We start from the raw sequence: 16,840 nt of genomic DNA, 5'->3' as shown, positions 1-16,840 counted from the left end.
CCTTGGGTATTGCTGTGGATTTGTCCAGATCCCTGCAGGACCTGTTGGTGTGACACAGTCCCTTGGCCTAGGTACCTGACAGCCTGAGGCCCCAGCTGCCCAGTATCAAACATGATCATGAAGTCACAAAAGGTAGAAGACAAGGAATGATCCAGGACTGAGTTATAAGTCTGGGACAAGAGTGACAAGGTGTGAGAGGAGGAGAGAAAGGCCTGACCTTACCACTGGGAGATGATGGGATATCAGTGTTCTTGCGCCATTTGGTTGTTTTGCTGTATCAAACTAAACCCACTGGAAGTAAAGAGCAGGATCTGATAAGAGGAGAAGCAGTCAGGCCCAGCCTCCAAGTCCCTGCTGCCCAGACTTCTCCAATGGACAGCACGAGAACAATCTGTTAATGAGCAAATCCTCTGCTCCACTGAAATGGTTAATGCTGTTTTTAAGCACTGAAATTGGGAGCTTTGGGTTTACCCCACCTCATAGAACTGTCAGTGGCTCATCCCACGTATAAATGTGTGGTTGTTCCTCTGAATCCATTGACCCCTTGATCTCAGTGCCAGCTTGTTTCAGGAAGCATTTTATGTGGAATCATTTTCCTTTTGGAGATGTAAATATGCTGCATTGAATTTATTGCCTTTTTTTGAGATAGACACTAAATGGGAGCACCCAGTCTGTCTTCTTTATGTGACGGATCATTTAATATACTATTACATTATTTTATTTGTCTCAAATCTGAACTAAACTATCCTAATCTTTTTGTTTCACTGAAGGGATGAAAAGCTTTCCATATTAAAATATTTTTGTGGCTGTTTTATGCAGCATTTCTTCCTGAGATGTCATAAATAGAACTGAGCACAATACTCAGTAAGTCATGTCATTGATTTTCTCACACAGAAAGCATGTAATCTGCTGGTTGCCTGGCGTTTTCTGTGACACCATTTGCATGTCCTGCCATTAGGAATTGGAGAGAACTTCTTCAAAGCTTAAAATAAAATTGTGCCATTTCTCTTTTGCCCTTTGGTTCATTGTTTGGTAGGAAGAGCAGGCTTCCTTCCCAGAAGTCATGATAAAAAGCACGTCCCTTCACCCTGTGCTGTACTGATGCCTGGTTCTGATAGAGGACTGGATAACTTTGCATAGCTCAGCCACCTGATTCCAGAATTTCTCCACAATTCTTGGCTCTACACAGTCCAGCCTTGCTGTGCTGTTGCTTGTAATTTATCAGTTATTTTTAGTACCTCATTTTTTTATAATGCATCATTGTGGTTTATTTTTAAACTTAATTCTGCCAAGTCTTTATTTAGTGACTCCTAAGGCTCCTGGGGGGGTTGAGACCACTGGAGGGTGCCCACTGTGCTGTACCCTCTGTGTTGTAGCTGATCTTACCCTGGCTGGGAGCCAGCCCCTCCCTCCTGAGTTCTCTGCCCTGACACCACCAGTGTGTCTTTGGTTACTTTTTAGTCAGTTCTTTCCCATCATTTCCAATGCCATTTTGTATTTTGCTATCCACAAGTTATTTGTGAAACTGAAATGGATTGGGGGGAGGGGTCAGGTTTGGCACTTGTGGGTTTTGCTGCGTCAGATTGTTCAGCACTAAGATCTTTGGAGCCAGGGGCTGCAGTAGTGCAAGGGAGAGAGGTTTAAGCAAACAGAAGTTGCAGAATTGCTGGACTCCACAATCCAGTGATGATCCACACTCTTTTCCTTCTCAAGCTGTGCTCAGCAGAAGGATAACCCCCAACTGTTACCAGGTTTCTGACTATAAAAGCACTGTAATGTTTCTCAGGTATTGCTTTTTTGTGTGTTGTGAGCACATTCTGGAGAGGTTTGGTAAAGCTCATTCTGCTCCACATGAGTGTTTGCATGTGCTTAAAGAAAAGGAAAAAAAGATCAAAGGGCAGAATTTCAAGTGAGCCCAGGAAGGGTAAATCAAAGATAATTAGATTGGTCAAGAGATAGTCATACAGGTGCACTTCTAAGATGCTGTGAAGGGCTTAATTCTCATCATTTTCCTTAAATAGAGTTGGGAGAAACTGAAATGCACTGGAATTGAGGATATTTTTTTGAAATTATCATTATTGTGCTTTTTCCTGTCAGCTGATACGCTTACCCTTAATTTGCTGCTAGGTCTTAGAATCTTGTACAGCCATTTTTAGAAAGCAAATAATTTATAGTCTGGCTTACCTCACTTTTTATAAAGTAAAAAATAAAAATTAGTTTTCCATGTAGATAAAAAAGTATTCCTAAAGAAGATACTGTACAGCCTTGTCTGAGTGATCATTATTATAAGAATTTATATATGTCTAAATGGACCTTATAAATTTAAAATGTTATTAGTGCTAAATGATGATTTTTTTTTTTCCCCAAAAGGAAAAAAATTCTCCAGTTAAGAATGTCAAGAATTCTTATTACTGGGACTCAAAAGAGTTCATATTCAAACACCTGCCTTGGCTGGCCCGTTGGGCCCCAGCACCAAAGGGCAGAGCTTGGCCTCATTACAGCTTCGTGTGTTCCCTGTGTGATGATGTAGAATCTATTCAGATTACCTGGGCAGATCCTGAGGATATTCCTTGCCTTTTCCTTGCTCTGTGGCATTATCTCTTTGGGTTAGGTAAATTGCAAAGAAATGCCTGTTTTCTTCTAAAGCATCACAGATTGTCTAGCCCTGGGCAGATTTATGCTCCAGTTTTTTGGTTATTTCTATTATTTTTTATCCTTGCAAGTTTTAGTGAAGAAAAAACCCCACATTTAAAGGTTTCCTTCCCTTACTTAGTATTATGAAATATTTATGTCATTTGAACTCTTTTTAAAGGAGAAAAAATACAGTGTGAGACATTAAAACAGGAAAAATAACCCTATCTACAGCAAGATAAAACTTTTCTTTTTTAACAAAAGTGATAATGCCCAGCATTTATGAAAATGTCCATCTGTGCACTCTGCCAGAGTCAGAGCTCTGGCTTGGTACTGCAATGAGCTGATATTTAGCAAATATCCTTCACTTTGGGAATAAAGTTGTGCCAATCCATAACGCTGCTTGCTATTCTTTAGTTTCATGAGTTTTCCTGGCATACCATGAGTGAAGTGAGTGCTTGACACTCTCTGGGAGCATTTCCACAGCCCATTGCCACCCAAGCAGGACCTGCATGAGTCTCAGTTTTTAAAACAGTCTGTGAAAATGTTTATGATTACTTTAAAATTTAAAAGAAACAGAAATCAAATACTGGCAAAGAATAACATCACTTTCTCCCTGCTATGAGAGATATGCACTATCGTTTATGATGATCAGTGACTGTCCAGATGCCTGTAAGTGGTTCAGACAAACCACAAAGCCGTGGTGGTTTTGTGGCCTTTGGGCACTCCCGTATAGGAAACCCAGGTTGGATTCCCACTGCTGATTTTTTCAGTCTGAGGACATGCCTGGCAGTGGCAAGAGGTTTGTGGTTGTGCAGCAGCACTTGATTGGACTGGTGCCGAAGAAGGCTGATCAATGCAGTTTATCCTGCAGCATAAAAATTGCAATCCTGTTGTCAGGGACAGCAGCACTAAAGGTAAATGGCTTTTCCCTGGAGGAGGACAAACCAAAGGAAACCTGTGTCAGGACGTGGTGATCCCAGAAAAGACCAGAGGGTGCTGGCTACCAGCTCAGGAAAATCCCAGCTTTTCAGTGGGGGGAGTTTTCCACAGCACACAGCATTGCAAACACATGTCTAATAGGTGCATTCATTTTCATATGCTCGTTCATTGAGCAGGCCTGATTAATTAGTGCATGTCACCATCTGGTACTTACCAAGACTATTCATTTTTAAAATGTTGAAATTGTAGGGAATGTTGCACACCAATTAAGTTCCTTTTAATTGGATTATTTTAGTATAAAGTAGTACTGGAGAAGGCCTTCATTGTGATTCAGCCAGCATGCATCCAAAGGAGACCTGCCAGCCTGAAATTACCTAGAACAAAGGCAAAATGCCTGAAATGCATGTTTATTACTATCTTCATGCACTCAGCAAAGATGATGTCAACAAATAAAAGAGCCAGAGAAACACTTCTGCATTGCTGTGCAAGCTCCCTGACATGAGGGTATCTCAGTTGATCTCTGCTTCGTCTTTGCACTGCAGCTCCCAATCTGTCATCTTCTCCCTCTGATCCAAAAACTAAAATAGGCTTTTGCCTTCCTGACTGCTTGATACCAACTCAACCAGGGCCAGGCTGAGCCCTCCTGTGCACAGTTGTGTACCTGCTGGAATGAGGAGCATTAGTCTCATATACACAAAGAATGATTTGGCCTTCAAGGCTGATAAATTATCTGTGCTGATTCAACCATTTAGTGAATGAAGTAGCACGATCTGCTGTTGGGAGCAGAAGTTGTCTGTCTGTACTTGCTCCTGACACTGACTCACTGGGTGAATTTTAGTTCCTTAACGTCACAGCACTGCAGTGGTTCCCTGTATTGTCAATAGTTCTGTTTATCAACTTACATAAAAGGCTTTGAGATACAGGGATGAAACGCAGACTGTTGATGTTACAGATTTGCTATTAATACTTTCTTTACAAGTCTAATGCTGTTTTGTAAGTAACATCTGCGGTTGTCATTGCCTTGCTTTTGCGTAGATTGAGTGTCTTCAAATAAGTTTTGTCATCTGAACTACTCATTTCAGAAGAGCCAGGAGCTCTTCAGGGAGCACATTCCTGTTCCTTAGCAAGTACATGGAACATCAGTGGAAGCAGGGAAGTTAGAGAAGAAAAGATACTTGGTCACTTGCAGCTGAAGGGATCTGAGGTGTGACTGCCTGGGTCTCTCGTTGCCCTGCTTTGTTTTGGAAATAGTGTAGGAATCCAGCAACGAACAATGTCAGGGTGATTTTCTTCTTGTATCTGTGTGCATTTTCAGTCCCTTCGCTGGCCTCTGCTGCCCCCTGCCATGCTGCAGCTGCTGGTGACAGCCATGGGAGCAACAGCCTACTGAAAGATTTCATTTCTCTTATCACTCCTAATCACTCTCACCATAATTACCACTCATAATAGGGAATCTGTAGTTGAAAAAGTAAATTTTCTTTTTTAAAGGAGAGGAAAACAGCAGAAAGATTGCTTTTAGTTGTACAGCAAGGAAGAAACTGACATTTTTTTTAGAACGCAAATGCTTGCTTTGACATATAAAGGTCACTGTGGGTTTAATTTGAAATAGCGTAGGAGTGCTTCTGATTTCAAAGTACAAAAGTAGCACAGTGTTGGAATTGTTTGGGTTGTTTCCTTAAGATCCATTTCCTCTTGTTGGAAGGTGGTTGTTTCCTCTGTGGTGCAGCTGCAGGCAGTTTCAGGGCAGGCGACAGGAACTGCTTGTCCTGCTGTGCCCGAGCCAGTTGGAAACCCAGCTGGGGTTCACAGACCCAGGAAGTCAGTGACTCTTCTGTTCCAGACTGTCACAAATCATCCTAGGGATCAAGGCTGTGTTCAAACCAGTTTTATTGGCTGTTGGAGACCAAAAGAGCTAAAATAACTACACATGGCTTACATATATTCTGTGTACAGGTTCCACATCTGCATTTCCACAATCACCAGGTGTGTGACTGTTAAGGTAAATTGCTGCAGGCAGCACTGCTGCTACATGGCAGGGAGTGTTTTAGGATCAAGTACAGAGCTGTATTTGTGACTCCCACTGGAGAACTGTGGTTCTGCTGAGTTTCTTGTAGTTCCCATTCTCATGTTGAGTGTAACCCTCCTTTGGCTTAGAGGAAGTGTCAGCATCAGTGTCAGGGCAAAGGAGAGTGAACAGTGTGTTGTGACACAGCCAGTGGTGACACATCAGGATGTAGCCACAGGAAGGCAGGCAGTGCAGAGCTTTCTCAGTGCTCCCCTGTTCCTAGCAGAAAATGCTTAACCTGGAACACCATAAAGCTGCCTGCCTTGTGATGGGATCCTAGAGCAAGTGCAGCTTATGCAATTTCAGAGAAATAAGATCACATGGGTAAATCTTAAAACCCACACACAAGCACTAACCCTTTTGTTTAAATTGGTTGTTCAGAGCTTTTATGTGATGGAGAAATACATTTTCTAAGAAAGCATTTAGTTTAGATTCCCATTAATGTAACTTTACTCCTTTTATTTGTTAAACACATGAAAAGAGGGAGCTAACCAGAGCATAAAATTCTTGTACGTGCTCTTTCTCTGGCTTTCGGAGAACTATTTCTTAATGTAATTTTTCTGCTTACAGTGTATGGCCTTGTAAAGTGTTGAAGCAACAAATCATGAGAGAGATCAAGAAACATACAAAGGCATTTTACTCTGTATATGTAAAACAAAGTCTAAAAGTTTGGGCAGATCTCAGTCTGGCAGACTTTCTATCTCTTAAGTCATACAGAGAAAGCTTTTGGCAGTGGCTTTTTGGCAAAAAGCTTTGTCTGGAAACATATTTAGTCAGCATATGAAATCTGATAGCCCTGGTAGCACGGCTGTGTCTGAAGACACTAATAGAGTTAGGCTTCAGCCCCATCTGCTGTTGGATCGGGATTGCTCTGTTGGTTTGCCAGCACAGGACAGCCCTTGCCAAAACACAGAGTGGGACGTGAGGAGACTGACAAACCCCTCCTGGTGTCAGCTCTCCGAATGATCCTGTTGTTCGCCACACTGATGAAAGCCAGTGGTGCCCGTGGTGAATTCCAGCACAGCCTCCCTGCTGCTGAGCTCCCACCACGGGCTCTGTGGGGAGCTGCATCTGTACCTGCACTGGGTCATCAATGCCCTCGCCGTGTACCTGGGTGAGCAGCAAGGATATTTGCACCCCAAGGCCTGTAAGAATTGAAAATTACTGATTTCCAGTGCCTCTGTTTACAGAAGTAGCAGTGGACATAGAGATTCTTTCACCTCAGTAAAATGTCTCCAATAATTTGAGTTATGCAACAGTGACGAAGAGAACAGACTTGCGGATTTGGCTCAGAAGGTTTAAAATCTTCAGGCATTAATTCATGAAACTCTCAAATCCTGGATACTCCAGTGACTATAAAGCACAGCAGATTTGTGTTTGATTTTTACTTAAGGCTGATTGTTTCAGGAAATAAAAAGATTCACTTCGAAAGAGATTTTCAGTTCTTCTTCAGTTGTTATTTCTGGAGGGGTTAGGTAGGAAAGCTACATGTGAAACAAATCAGGGACTAAAAATCCTTAGCTTTGTTTTGAGTATATCAGAATGGTTTACTGCCGCTGTGGTAAGCAAAAGGAGAAAAAACAATGACTTTCTAGAAAGATTTCCACTGTATTTTTATCTGGCTTTTCCAGGGCATCAGAACAGCCTATCTGTTCAGCCAAAATATCTCTCCAGTTATCATTTGACTCTGATGGAAAAAGTGCTAAAATGGCAGAGTTTGGAATTGCTTGAACATATTTTCTCACTTAAGCTCAGCTTGTTCACATTCAAAGCTAAAACAAATTATCTCAATTGCATTTAGGAGAGTAAACATACTCTTACTTTTCTGTCTCATGTTTGAGTAGTTATGGTGAAAGCATAATGTGCGGTAATCTTCGAGTTTATATCCTCTTCCTGCATTTGTTTTATTGGACAAAATTAAAGGTCAATGGTCCTGAACTAGTCAAGAGAATTACTCTAAATTCTCAGTCATTGCCATTTTTCCCTCTCTCTGCTTTCAGTAACATAGGGCTTAGCTGCCAAAGTTTTAATTCTTTATGTATGAGAAGAATGATACTGGCAATTTGGGTTTGCATTTCAGTTACATAGTTTCGTAAATTTATATAAAAAAAGTGAAGATGTCAGCAAAAGGCTACTTGCTCCTTCCAAGTTGTCCCTAGTGCGGAAAATATAATGATCAAGCAGATTTTTCCCCATTCTCACCTTCTTTCTGTTTTGTGTTCTTCCAGCATGATCACTGCTCAAAGAAGTGTCCATACTATATGAACAGAGTGGAACCACATGGATGAGACTCTTACCATGCACTGAGCAGCACGGCATCGAGCTCTGGGAAAATGTCTGCTTGCAACACTTTCACTGAGCACGTCTGGAAACCCGGTGAATGTAAGAACTGCTTCAAGCCCAAGAGCTTGCACCAGTTACCCCCGGTGTCGGAAAAAAAGCCCCTCTCGCATGGAAACCTGAAACCCAATGCGAACCAAAGTAACAGCCAGCGTGGGAGAAACACCGGCAGCTTCCGCCCACCTGTGGCCAAGAAGCCCACGATAGCTGTGAAACCCACCATGATGGTGGCAGATGGGCAGGGGCTGTGTGGCGAGCTCACCATGCTGGATCAGTGCGAGAACAAACCCCTGCCTGCGGGGTGGAACCGGAACAAGGCAGTCTTGAACAAAAAACCACTGAACAATAATAACGAGGAGGAGATCGAAGGTTACAGCCATGTTCCTAGGCCTTATGGCAACAGCGAGGGCGTGGGTAAGATACCAAATAACAATAATAATGGACTGACAGAAGTTTTGAAGGAGATTGCAGGTTTGGATACCACACCTCAGCTCACTGGAAATGAAACAAACTCAAGAGAAACCTTCTTGGGAAGGATAAATAACTGTTACAAAAGATCGTTAGAAAGGAAGATCCCTCCGAGCTGCATGGTGGGTGGAATGAAGGATTCACAGAGTAAGCATGTTATTCTGAGTGGAAGCACTGAAGTCATAAGTAATGAAGGTGGACGTTTCTGTTACCCAGAGTTCTCTAGTGGAGATGAGAGTGAGGATGACACGTTTTTTGGCAGCATGCAGGAAGAGCATGAGAGCTGGGATGAAAGTGATGAAGAGTTGTTAGCAATGGAAATCCGCATGAGGGGCCAACCTCGCTTTGCAAATTTCAGAGCTAACACCCTGTCTCCTGTTCCGTTCTGTGTTGACAAAAAATGGAATACTGTGCCCCTTCGGAACAAGTCTCTCCAGCGGATCTGTGCAGTGGATTATGACGACAGTTATGATGAAATTTTAAATGGTTACGGGGAAGAGACTGTGATTCTTTATGGGCAAGAGAGCATGCAGAGCATGGTATCCTCTGATTCTACATCTCCTGATTCTTCTCTGACAGAAGAGTCTCGTTCTGGGACAACCAGCAGTTCTTCCCAGAAGCTCTGTAATGGAGGGTTATCTCCTAGCACTCCTCAGGACCTCAAAGTGATTGAACCAGAATATGAAAGTCTTTGTGACAATCAACAAGTGAAGGATGTGCCAAAAGCACCCAGAAATGCTCTGAAAAGTCTGGAAACTCACAAGGCAGTCCTTGCGCTTCGCCTGGAGGAGAAGGATGGCAAAATTGCTGTGCAGACTGATACACCGGAGAATAAAAGTTCTTCAGATGTTGCTGGTCAAGCCGTAACTATTAATTTGGTGCCTGTGGAGGAGCAAGCTAAACCTTACAGGGTGGTGAATATGGAACAACCAGTGTGCAAGCCATACACCGTAGTGGATGTATCAGCTGCCATGACCAGTGAATGTAAAGAGAATCAGACTGAAACCTCAGAAACGAAAAAGGCATCATCTAACCCAAGCTCACCAGTAACCCCAGGCACACCTATTGCATCTTCTGCAGCATCACCTGTACGTGTACATGCTAACCTGAAAAAATCCAGTGCAATCAGATACCAAGAAGTGTGGACTTCTAGTACTAGTCCAAGACAGAAGATACCTAAGGTGGAACTGATTGGAAACAGCTCAGGACCTTCTGTTCCTCCCAGGAAGACAAGCCACAAGTCAGCTCCTACTTCACCTACGGCTACAAACATTTCCTCGAAAACTATCCCAGTTAAGTCTCCTAATTTATCTGAGATAAAATTCAACAGCTACAACAATGCTGGCATGCCACCTTTTCCTATTATCATTCATGATGAGCCCACTTATGCTAAGAGTTCCAAAAATGCTATTAAAGTTCCTATTGTAATCAATCCAAATGCGTATGATAACCTGGCAATCTATAAAAGTTTTCTAGGGACCAGTGGGGAGCTGTCCATCAAAGATAAAACTACAAGTGTGATAAGCCATACCTATGAAGAAATAGAAACTGAAAGTAAAGCGACTGAAGCCATAGGCAGCAAACCCACTGAGTTGTCCCAAGCGAAGGGGGTGGCCAATAGCTCCGAGTGCAGGCTGGGCTCTGTGGCTCAAAAAGTCCAAGAGTTCAACAGCTGCCTCAGTAAAAGCCAGATATCCCCACAGAGGAGTCACAGTGCTGACCACAGCTCCCCATCCAGAGTTCAAAAGGCAATGCAAGAGCCTGCAGCAAAACCAGATGTAACCCCGGAGGGTTCTGTTGGCAGCAGTGGCGGCAGAGAGAACGCAAGCACGGTGCTCTCACAGATTGTGGCTTCTATCCAGCCTCCACAGTCTCCTCCAGAAACACCTCAGTCTGCTCCCAAGTCCTGTAGTGTAGAAGAACTGTATTCCTTACCCCCTGAGGGAGATGCTACTAAAAGCACCTTGGTACGACCCAAATCTCTGTTTACATCACAGCCTGAAGTGGAGTCCTCCAAGATGGAAAGCACAGCCATTAAAATGCAGAAAGATCCACTTTCACAGGCAGTTGCCACTCCCTCTCCAAAGCCAGCACGAGCCACCCCGAGTGCCACGAGTCCCCAGGCAGAGCAGGCACCGCCATTCCCCCCTCCACGCTCCACCTCCTCTCCCTACCATGCCAGCAACTTGCTGCAAAGGCATTTCAGCAATTGGACCAAACCTAACAGCCCCACCAGGTCGACAGAGGCCGAGTCCATCCTGCACTCAGAGGGACGGCGTCCCGATGCGAAACCCAAACGCTGGATATCGTTCAAGAGCTTCTTCCGACGCAGGAAAGCTGACGATGAGGAAGAAAGAGAGAAAGACAGGGAGAAAGGGAAGTTGGTGGGTCTGGATGGAACTGTTATACACATGCTCCCCCCTCCTCCAGTCCAGCGGCACCACTGGTTCAGCGAGGCTAAGTCGGACTCCAGCGAGAAGCCGTCAATCGTTTTCATGTACAGATGTGAACCAGCACAAGCAGAGCCAAAGGCTGAGCTCCCACTCAAGGGTGGGGTGGAGTCTGCTATTGCAGAGGCACTGGTGAAAGACAAGGGAGAAACACAGGAAAAGCCTCCAGAGAGCTCGGAACAGAACACAGTGAGCCATTCCTCACCACCTCAGGCTCCCAAGAAAATCCCCAGGTACCACTCAGCTTTTTTAGTCACTTACTCAGTTGCAAACTGTCTTGTATATTCTGCTGAAAAGGGAGAGACTAAGGAGTTTTATTACATTAAAGCAATTTTTTCAAAGTACATTTATTTTAGGTAACTTAAAGCGTATTTTAAAATTGTTCTGTTATGTTAGATACCAGAAAAGATGTAAAACATTTACTAGAAGCAGTACCTGATGTTTAGAGTTTGTCTTCCAGAATATGTCACAATAGCCATGTTCCATTGAATCAGATCCATTCTCCTGAATTTCTACTTTAAGAAAGTGTTTCTGTGTTATGGGAAACTTCAGAATTTCTCAGCAGAAATAGAAGGCAACTATTGAGAAGTACAACAGAAATTAAAAGATCTGTGACTCATGGAAGGTGCTATGCTAACTTTTACCTCACATGCCCAAGAATACGACAGATGCTAATTAACCACACTGCAACATCACTGCAGCACTCCCAAAATAAACCTTGTAAAAAAGTAATCACAGAATTAGAGTACCTATACAATAGTCTTATCTCTGTCTTGCAAGGCCTTTGGCAGTGACTGTGCTTTGTCCCCTGACAGTATTGGATCCAGCAGAGCTGGTTGCATCAGTTGAAGTCAGTAACGTGGGCACAGTTAAATTCCCTGTCTGCTGACCACAGCTGTGGATGTGTTAGAATTTGTCTTCCAATATTATTACACATACCAATTCCAAAGTAGCCTCAAACTTGAATTATTTAATTAATTATAACAACAACCTAATGGTAGGAAATTGGAAATTTTGTGAAGTGTGAGCCCCAGAAAATGCATCATGGCACTGTTTTTTTGTTTTCTTTCTCTATATTCTGTACAAGAAAACTGCAGTGTTTTTTAGCTAAAACAGTTTTAAGCTAATAGAAATCTCTGTGTGAGCATAGTTAGACGTCACCATAAACAGACTGCCACTTGTCCTAAAGTAAAACAACTTGGTTTTCTTTCTCCATTGTCTATACAAGAAAAGTGCTAGAATAACCCTTGATAGGAGTGCAGTCTCTCTAGATTTACCCTAAATTAATTGGTGAGAAGTAGCTACCTTTAGAGGGCAGGTTAAAGGATTGCAGGAGTTTGTGCTCTCAACCCCCTTTACAGGAGCCTAGTTTTTTGTCCTGTCTCCAGGGGAAGCTGAAGAAGGTGAGGTTGGTTACAGTGCCATCAGGAGATTCTCTTGTTCTAGTGCCCTGCTCTTGTGCTGGCAAGACAGTTCCTGTGCTCTGGTGAACCAGACCAGGGCAGAGATCCAAGTGAGAAAGAACTTCACAGTCATTGTTCAGCCACATCAGCTGGCTGATGTGACGGGCTGGGGCAGGAAGGAGCAGCTGCTTCTCCGGGTGGTGAGAGGGCAGGAACAGCCTGTCAGGGATTCTTGCACTGCCCTGGAGATGGTGCTGTTGGAACGTGTCCTGTTCTTGCACTGCGACTGGGATACCTTCTGCCCTTCCTTTTGAAGGCAATGGGTCACTGTTCTCTCATTCACTTATTCTGAAAAGCATGTTTACTCTCTAGTTTTCTTCAAGTCACAATGATATTGGTTAAAGCCGTATCTCAGCATTTTCCCCAGTGAAAATTGGGATTTTCCAAATGTTAGAATTAGAATTTCTTCTTTCTGACGATATTGTTCCCTGGTTTCTACAAATTTCGAAGAAATTACACGGAGGTGCTGAGTTGTGGGAGCACTGGGCAGTGGGTAGCTTTATGTTTCAGTTCTTATATTCCTGTTGCCTTGAGTTATTTGGGGTTTTAAAATACTTTTTAATGTTGTTAAAGAGACCAAGTGAAACCTTATAGTACCACAAAATTGAAGGGGTTTTTATTCTTGTTTAAGGGGTTTGGCTTTTGTTTTTAATATCCTGGTGGGTGAGAATCAGGATTTCCAAATTCCATTTTTGCACAAGCAGGAGGCATGACCCATGAGAAGCTATGCTTGTTTTGTGTTAACCCTCCAGGTATTAGTACAAAGTTAGCTGTAATTCAGGCTAAAATATGTGCATGAAAAAGATGTTTAGAATGTTCTAAGCCTGCAGAGGCTTAGAGGAGAATGGAAGACCTGAAGATAGAATCAGTGAATGGGACACTTCCCTGACTCAGAATGCCAAGAACTGCAAGCTCTCTGAAAAAACAGACTGATGACCTGGAAAATAAGATAAGCTTTAAAAATGTCAGATTACTGGGGGGTCTTGAAAGCAAATTAAATGAACATACAGTGTTTCCTTACTTTGCAGTGGATTACAAAGCTGCTAAAGATTGATAACACAACCACGAAACAGCTGAAGGTATTTCAAGTTATCACTAGAAAGGTCAGTTTTCCCTTTGAACAGCACTTGCAAAATAGCCAGTTTTTCGGAAAGCTGAAAATTATCTCTCTGTTATACAAAGGAACTTGGTTTTGATTTCTCAGTGTGATTGTTTCTGTTTGATGGCAAGATGCACATATGCTGGTTCAAAAGGAGCTACCAAATAATGATAAATTTACCAAAAATTAGTAGATAGATTAAATTTTGCTAAAAATCAGCAGTCATGTCAGCTTTATCATTAATTAGAATGAGAACACCTGTAGTTCATGAAGCAGCAGTTGTTCTGAGGCAAAACCTAAAATTGACCAAAAGATAACATGATATTTCTGGCCTGAGTCACTGTAACTGATGAACGTGGTACAGCACAGTGTGCAATCCAATCCACTCATCACAAGTTGAATAAAAAGATCCTTCAGAGGCTTTGTTATCTTAGAGATCAGAGCGTTGCTGCTGGAGTTTCACAAGATAAAGGCTTCTCCTCTCCTTCATTGAGACATCACTGCTCATACCCAGCAGCAACTTGTTAGATTGAGACATTTCCTAAAAGCAAAGTGCAGTACAGTGTCCTGCTGCTTCCTTGGCTGTCTTCATAAAGCACATCAGAGCTGAACTAATCTGATCTGGGCACAGCCATCTCCATTTCAGTTACAGTTTAAACTCGAGAGTTTCCTTTCACAGCTGCAAGTCAGCCATAACTTTCCTTTATGGGATCTCTGGGCCAGTCTTGGACGAAGTGAAGATAAAACTCTGTTTTTCCTGAAATACTTCATTCAGGTAGTGAGGTCTGTATATTTATTTTGTTCTGGTTCAGATAAGGAAGCCTTTCTTCATAGCTAAATTTGTGATTACCAATCTAATTCCTAAGATTGTGTTAATTTTTGCAAAAGCATTTCAGCTCATAATTGATAGATCTGAGCTCTGTATAAAGGAATATGAATGTTGTGACAGATCACTCAGTAGAAACAATGGGAATCACTGTTCTTCAAAAATGTAGCCATACATTAAGATCAGGATTTCATCCAGAGACAGGCAGGAATAACCACCACTGCCACATTCCACTTTCACATTGTCACTGATCCAGTCCTGCAGATTCCACAGCTGCTTCAGAAACTGCTTGGGAAGATAACAAAATCTGTCAAATCACAGTAGGGCTCTGTTTAAAACAAAGTCCTTCCGAGTTTGTAGGGCTTCTGATATAACTCTTGGGGTGTGGTTCTCACGTGAATCCAAAACCTTTTAGGGACAGCCCAAGTAAATTGATGAGAATTCAAGGATGTTATAGATGAAAAGAAATTTATTGCTTGAGCAAGTCTACTGAAATAGGAGAAATTCTCCTGGAAAAGTTAAAGTAGATCAAGTCTCCCTTCTTGTCAAATCCATGTTAGGGTTTTTTTAATCTAGGTATCAGCAAGCTTTATCTACCTTACTCACCAGTGCTTAGCAGTGCTTTTAAAAGTATTAACAAGCTATCTTCTACCATTTCATCAATTAAAACCTTCTGAGATTTTTCTCTAGACCATTTTCCAATTCTAACAGATTTGGAAATTCTGCATGTGCATTAAGCAATAAGTTTGGTACCATTTTATGTGAGAACTTGTAAACACCAAGCACTGTAAAAGATCCAAGTAGAAGGGACTCTACCATTTATTATTTTATAAATTTAGATTAAGAAATGGTAAATCATGTATTATTGTTCTTAACTCCTCTAATACAGTCTGTAAAATGGAAAGACTGAGAACTTAAAATGGATAAAGAAAAATGCATTCTTTATAATGCACAGTTAATCTGTGAAACTCATTGTCATTAAGTTTCAGTGACACTAAAGAGCTTAGCAGGATGTCTTTACTGGATTATCAAGTGTACTCCTGTTATCCGTGCAAACATCGCATTATACAAGATCTAAAAAAAAAAAAAAAAAATTCTCATGCTTCAGGAAGGACTAAGCCAGCTTCTCAATAATGAGCATTAGGAATGAACGTCATGGCTTAGTTGTTTCAGGTTGTCATTTGAGAAGTTTGTTTCACTTTCCTCTTCAGTGACTATTTGTGGTGGTGAGGAGGGACTGAACTGCAGGAGCCATTGGAATGTTTTCTGTATCCATAGTGCCCTCTGACTGAAACCTGGGCACTGGCTGTCTCTGCTGAGTGTTTTGCAGGAATAAAGTGGTCTGTGTTCTGAGGAGAAGTTCCTGAGTGAGATGGCCTCTGACCTCCCTCCTTCCATTAACCTCTGCATTTTTCCTCAAGCATTATTCAGTCAGTTTAGGCTTTATATTGGCTTTATTAGCTTAAAAGTACAGGGCCTGAGGGCATCTCAAAGCGCTGTCTTTGAAACTAATATAGCTACAAATGACACAGTCAGTTTGTGTGTGTACGAAGTCATCTTCCTTGTCATCTCCAACTATACAGCTGCCATTGATTGCTGCTGATGTCCACTCAGGGAGGAGATCACAGTCTCTGCTGGCTCTAAGGCCACATCAGCTTTTCCCTGTTTCTGTCACTGATTCCTGCCACTGGGATTATGTGCTGTCTTGCGCAGAACTCTGTTTCCTTACCTTGACCTCTGGATCTGACCTTAATTCAGGAATACACTCTCACAATCACTTCTTATAAGCATTCCACTTTATCTCCCTCATATTCATTGCTGTTTATTAATCACTCTAATTGAGCAGGCGTGCTCTGAATAGAGGAGAACACAGGTCACACAAGAGCTGTGATTCCAGTGTCCTCACCAGAATTAACACACTACGCAGGCAGCTTTCTGGTTCCTACTGTTCCCAAGAGACCCAGGCAAGTTAGACCGCATCATCTTCTGGCTATCCTCCAGAAACTGTGGAGGAGGAGAGCCTGAAGGAAAGATTTAGAGGCATTTGTCCCTGCAGAAAAAATAACACTTTTTAAACAGTTTTGAGCCTGTGCACACGTGAATGACAGGTCTTGAATTCAGTGGGGTGTTGTCTGAAGGACAGTCATTTTTATGGCAAGTTTTTTTGCTTCACATAATCTCAGCTTCTTAGGAAAACAAACGTTCTCTGCGTGCAGAGGGCTGCTCCCTCCACTAACTGAATAGTTGTTTAGTTTCAGCCACTTGTGCCCGAGGAGCAGAGTTCTCTAAGATAATTAATTTCTATGAAGTTTGTTTTTGAAATAAAAAAGGGAAGAGAAAAAGACTTGGACAGAGGAGGCTGCGCCCACTATGGTAGATGCTAAATATGTGCTCTTATGCAAGGCATCAAAGAATCCATCCTGGCAAAATATCTATAAATATCCCAAATAAGGAGATAGCTTTAAGTATGACTTGCTACCAACAAGCAGATAGAAAGTTATACAAAATCAGGCTTTAATGGTTCTAATCTGAGGGAACTGCCTGTTTATCAGCTGC

At 42.3% G+C, this 16,840-nt stretch overlaps 1 protein-coding gene across 7 annotated transcripts in view; it reads left to right on the top strand.

Annotated features, from left to right (window-relative positions):
• Positions 1 to 16,840, top strand: part of PEAK1 (pseudopodium enriched atypical kinase 1) — a 110,121-nt gene that overhangs the window by 66,383 nt on the left and 26,898 nt on the right. For all 7 annotated transcript variants that reach the window (XR_014226818.1, XM_082290818.1, XM_082290819.1 and 4 more), the window contains one exon: positions 7,867 to 11,129. Coding sequence is in view for 6 of the 7 variants with exons in the window: in XM_082290818.1 (XP_082146944.1) it covers positions 7,972 to 11,129 (3,158 nt within the window). In the remaining variant the exon portion in view is untranslated. The remainder of the gene's footprint in view (positions 1 to 7,866; positions 11,130 to 16,840) is intronic.

The sequence above is a fragment of the Coloeus monedula genome, assembly GCF_965178545.1.
Source record: "Coloeus monedula genome assembly, chromosome: 14".
NCBI lineage: Eukaryota > Metazoa > Chordata > Aves > Passeriformes > Corvidae > Coloeus > Coloeus monedula.
This window is presented reverse-complemented; position numbering and strand designations above follow the sequence as displayed.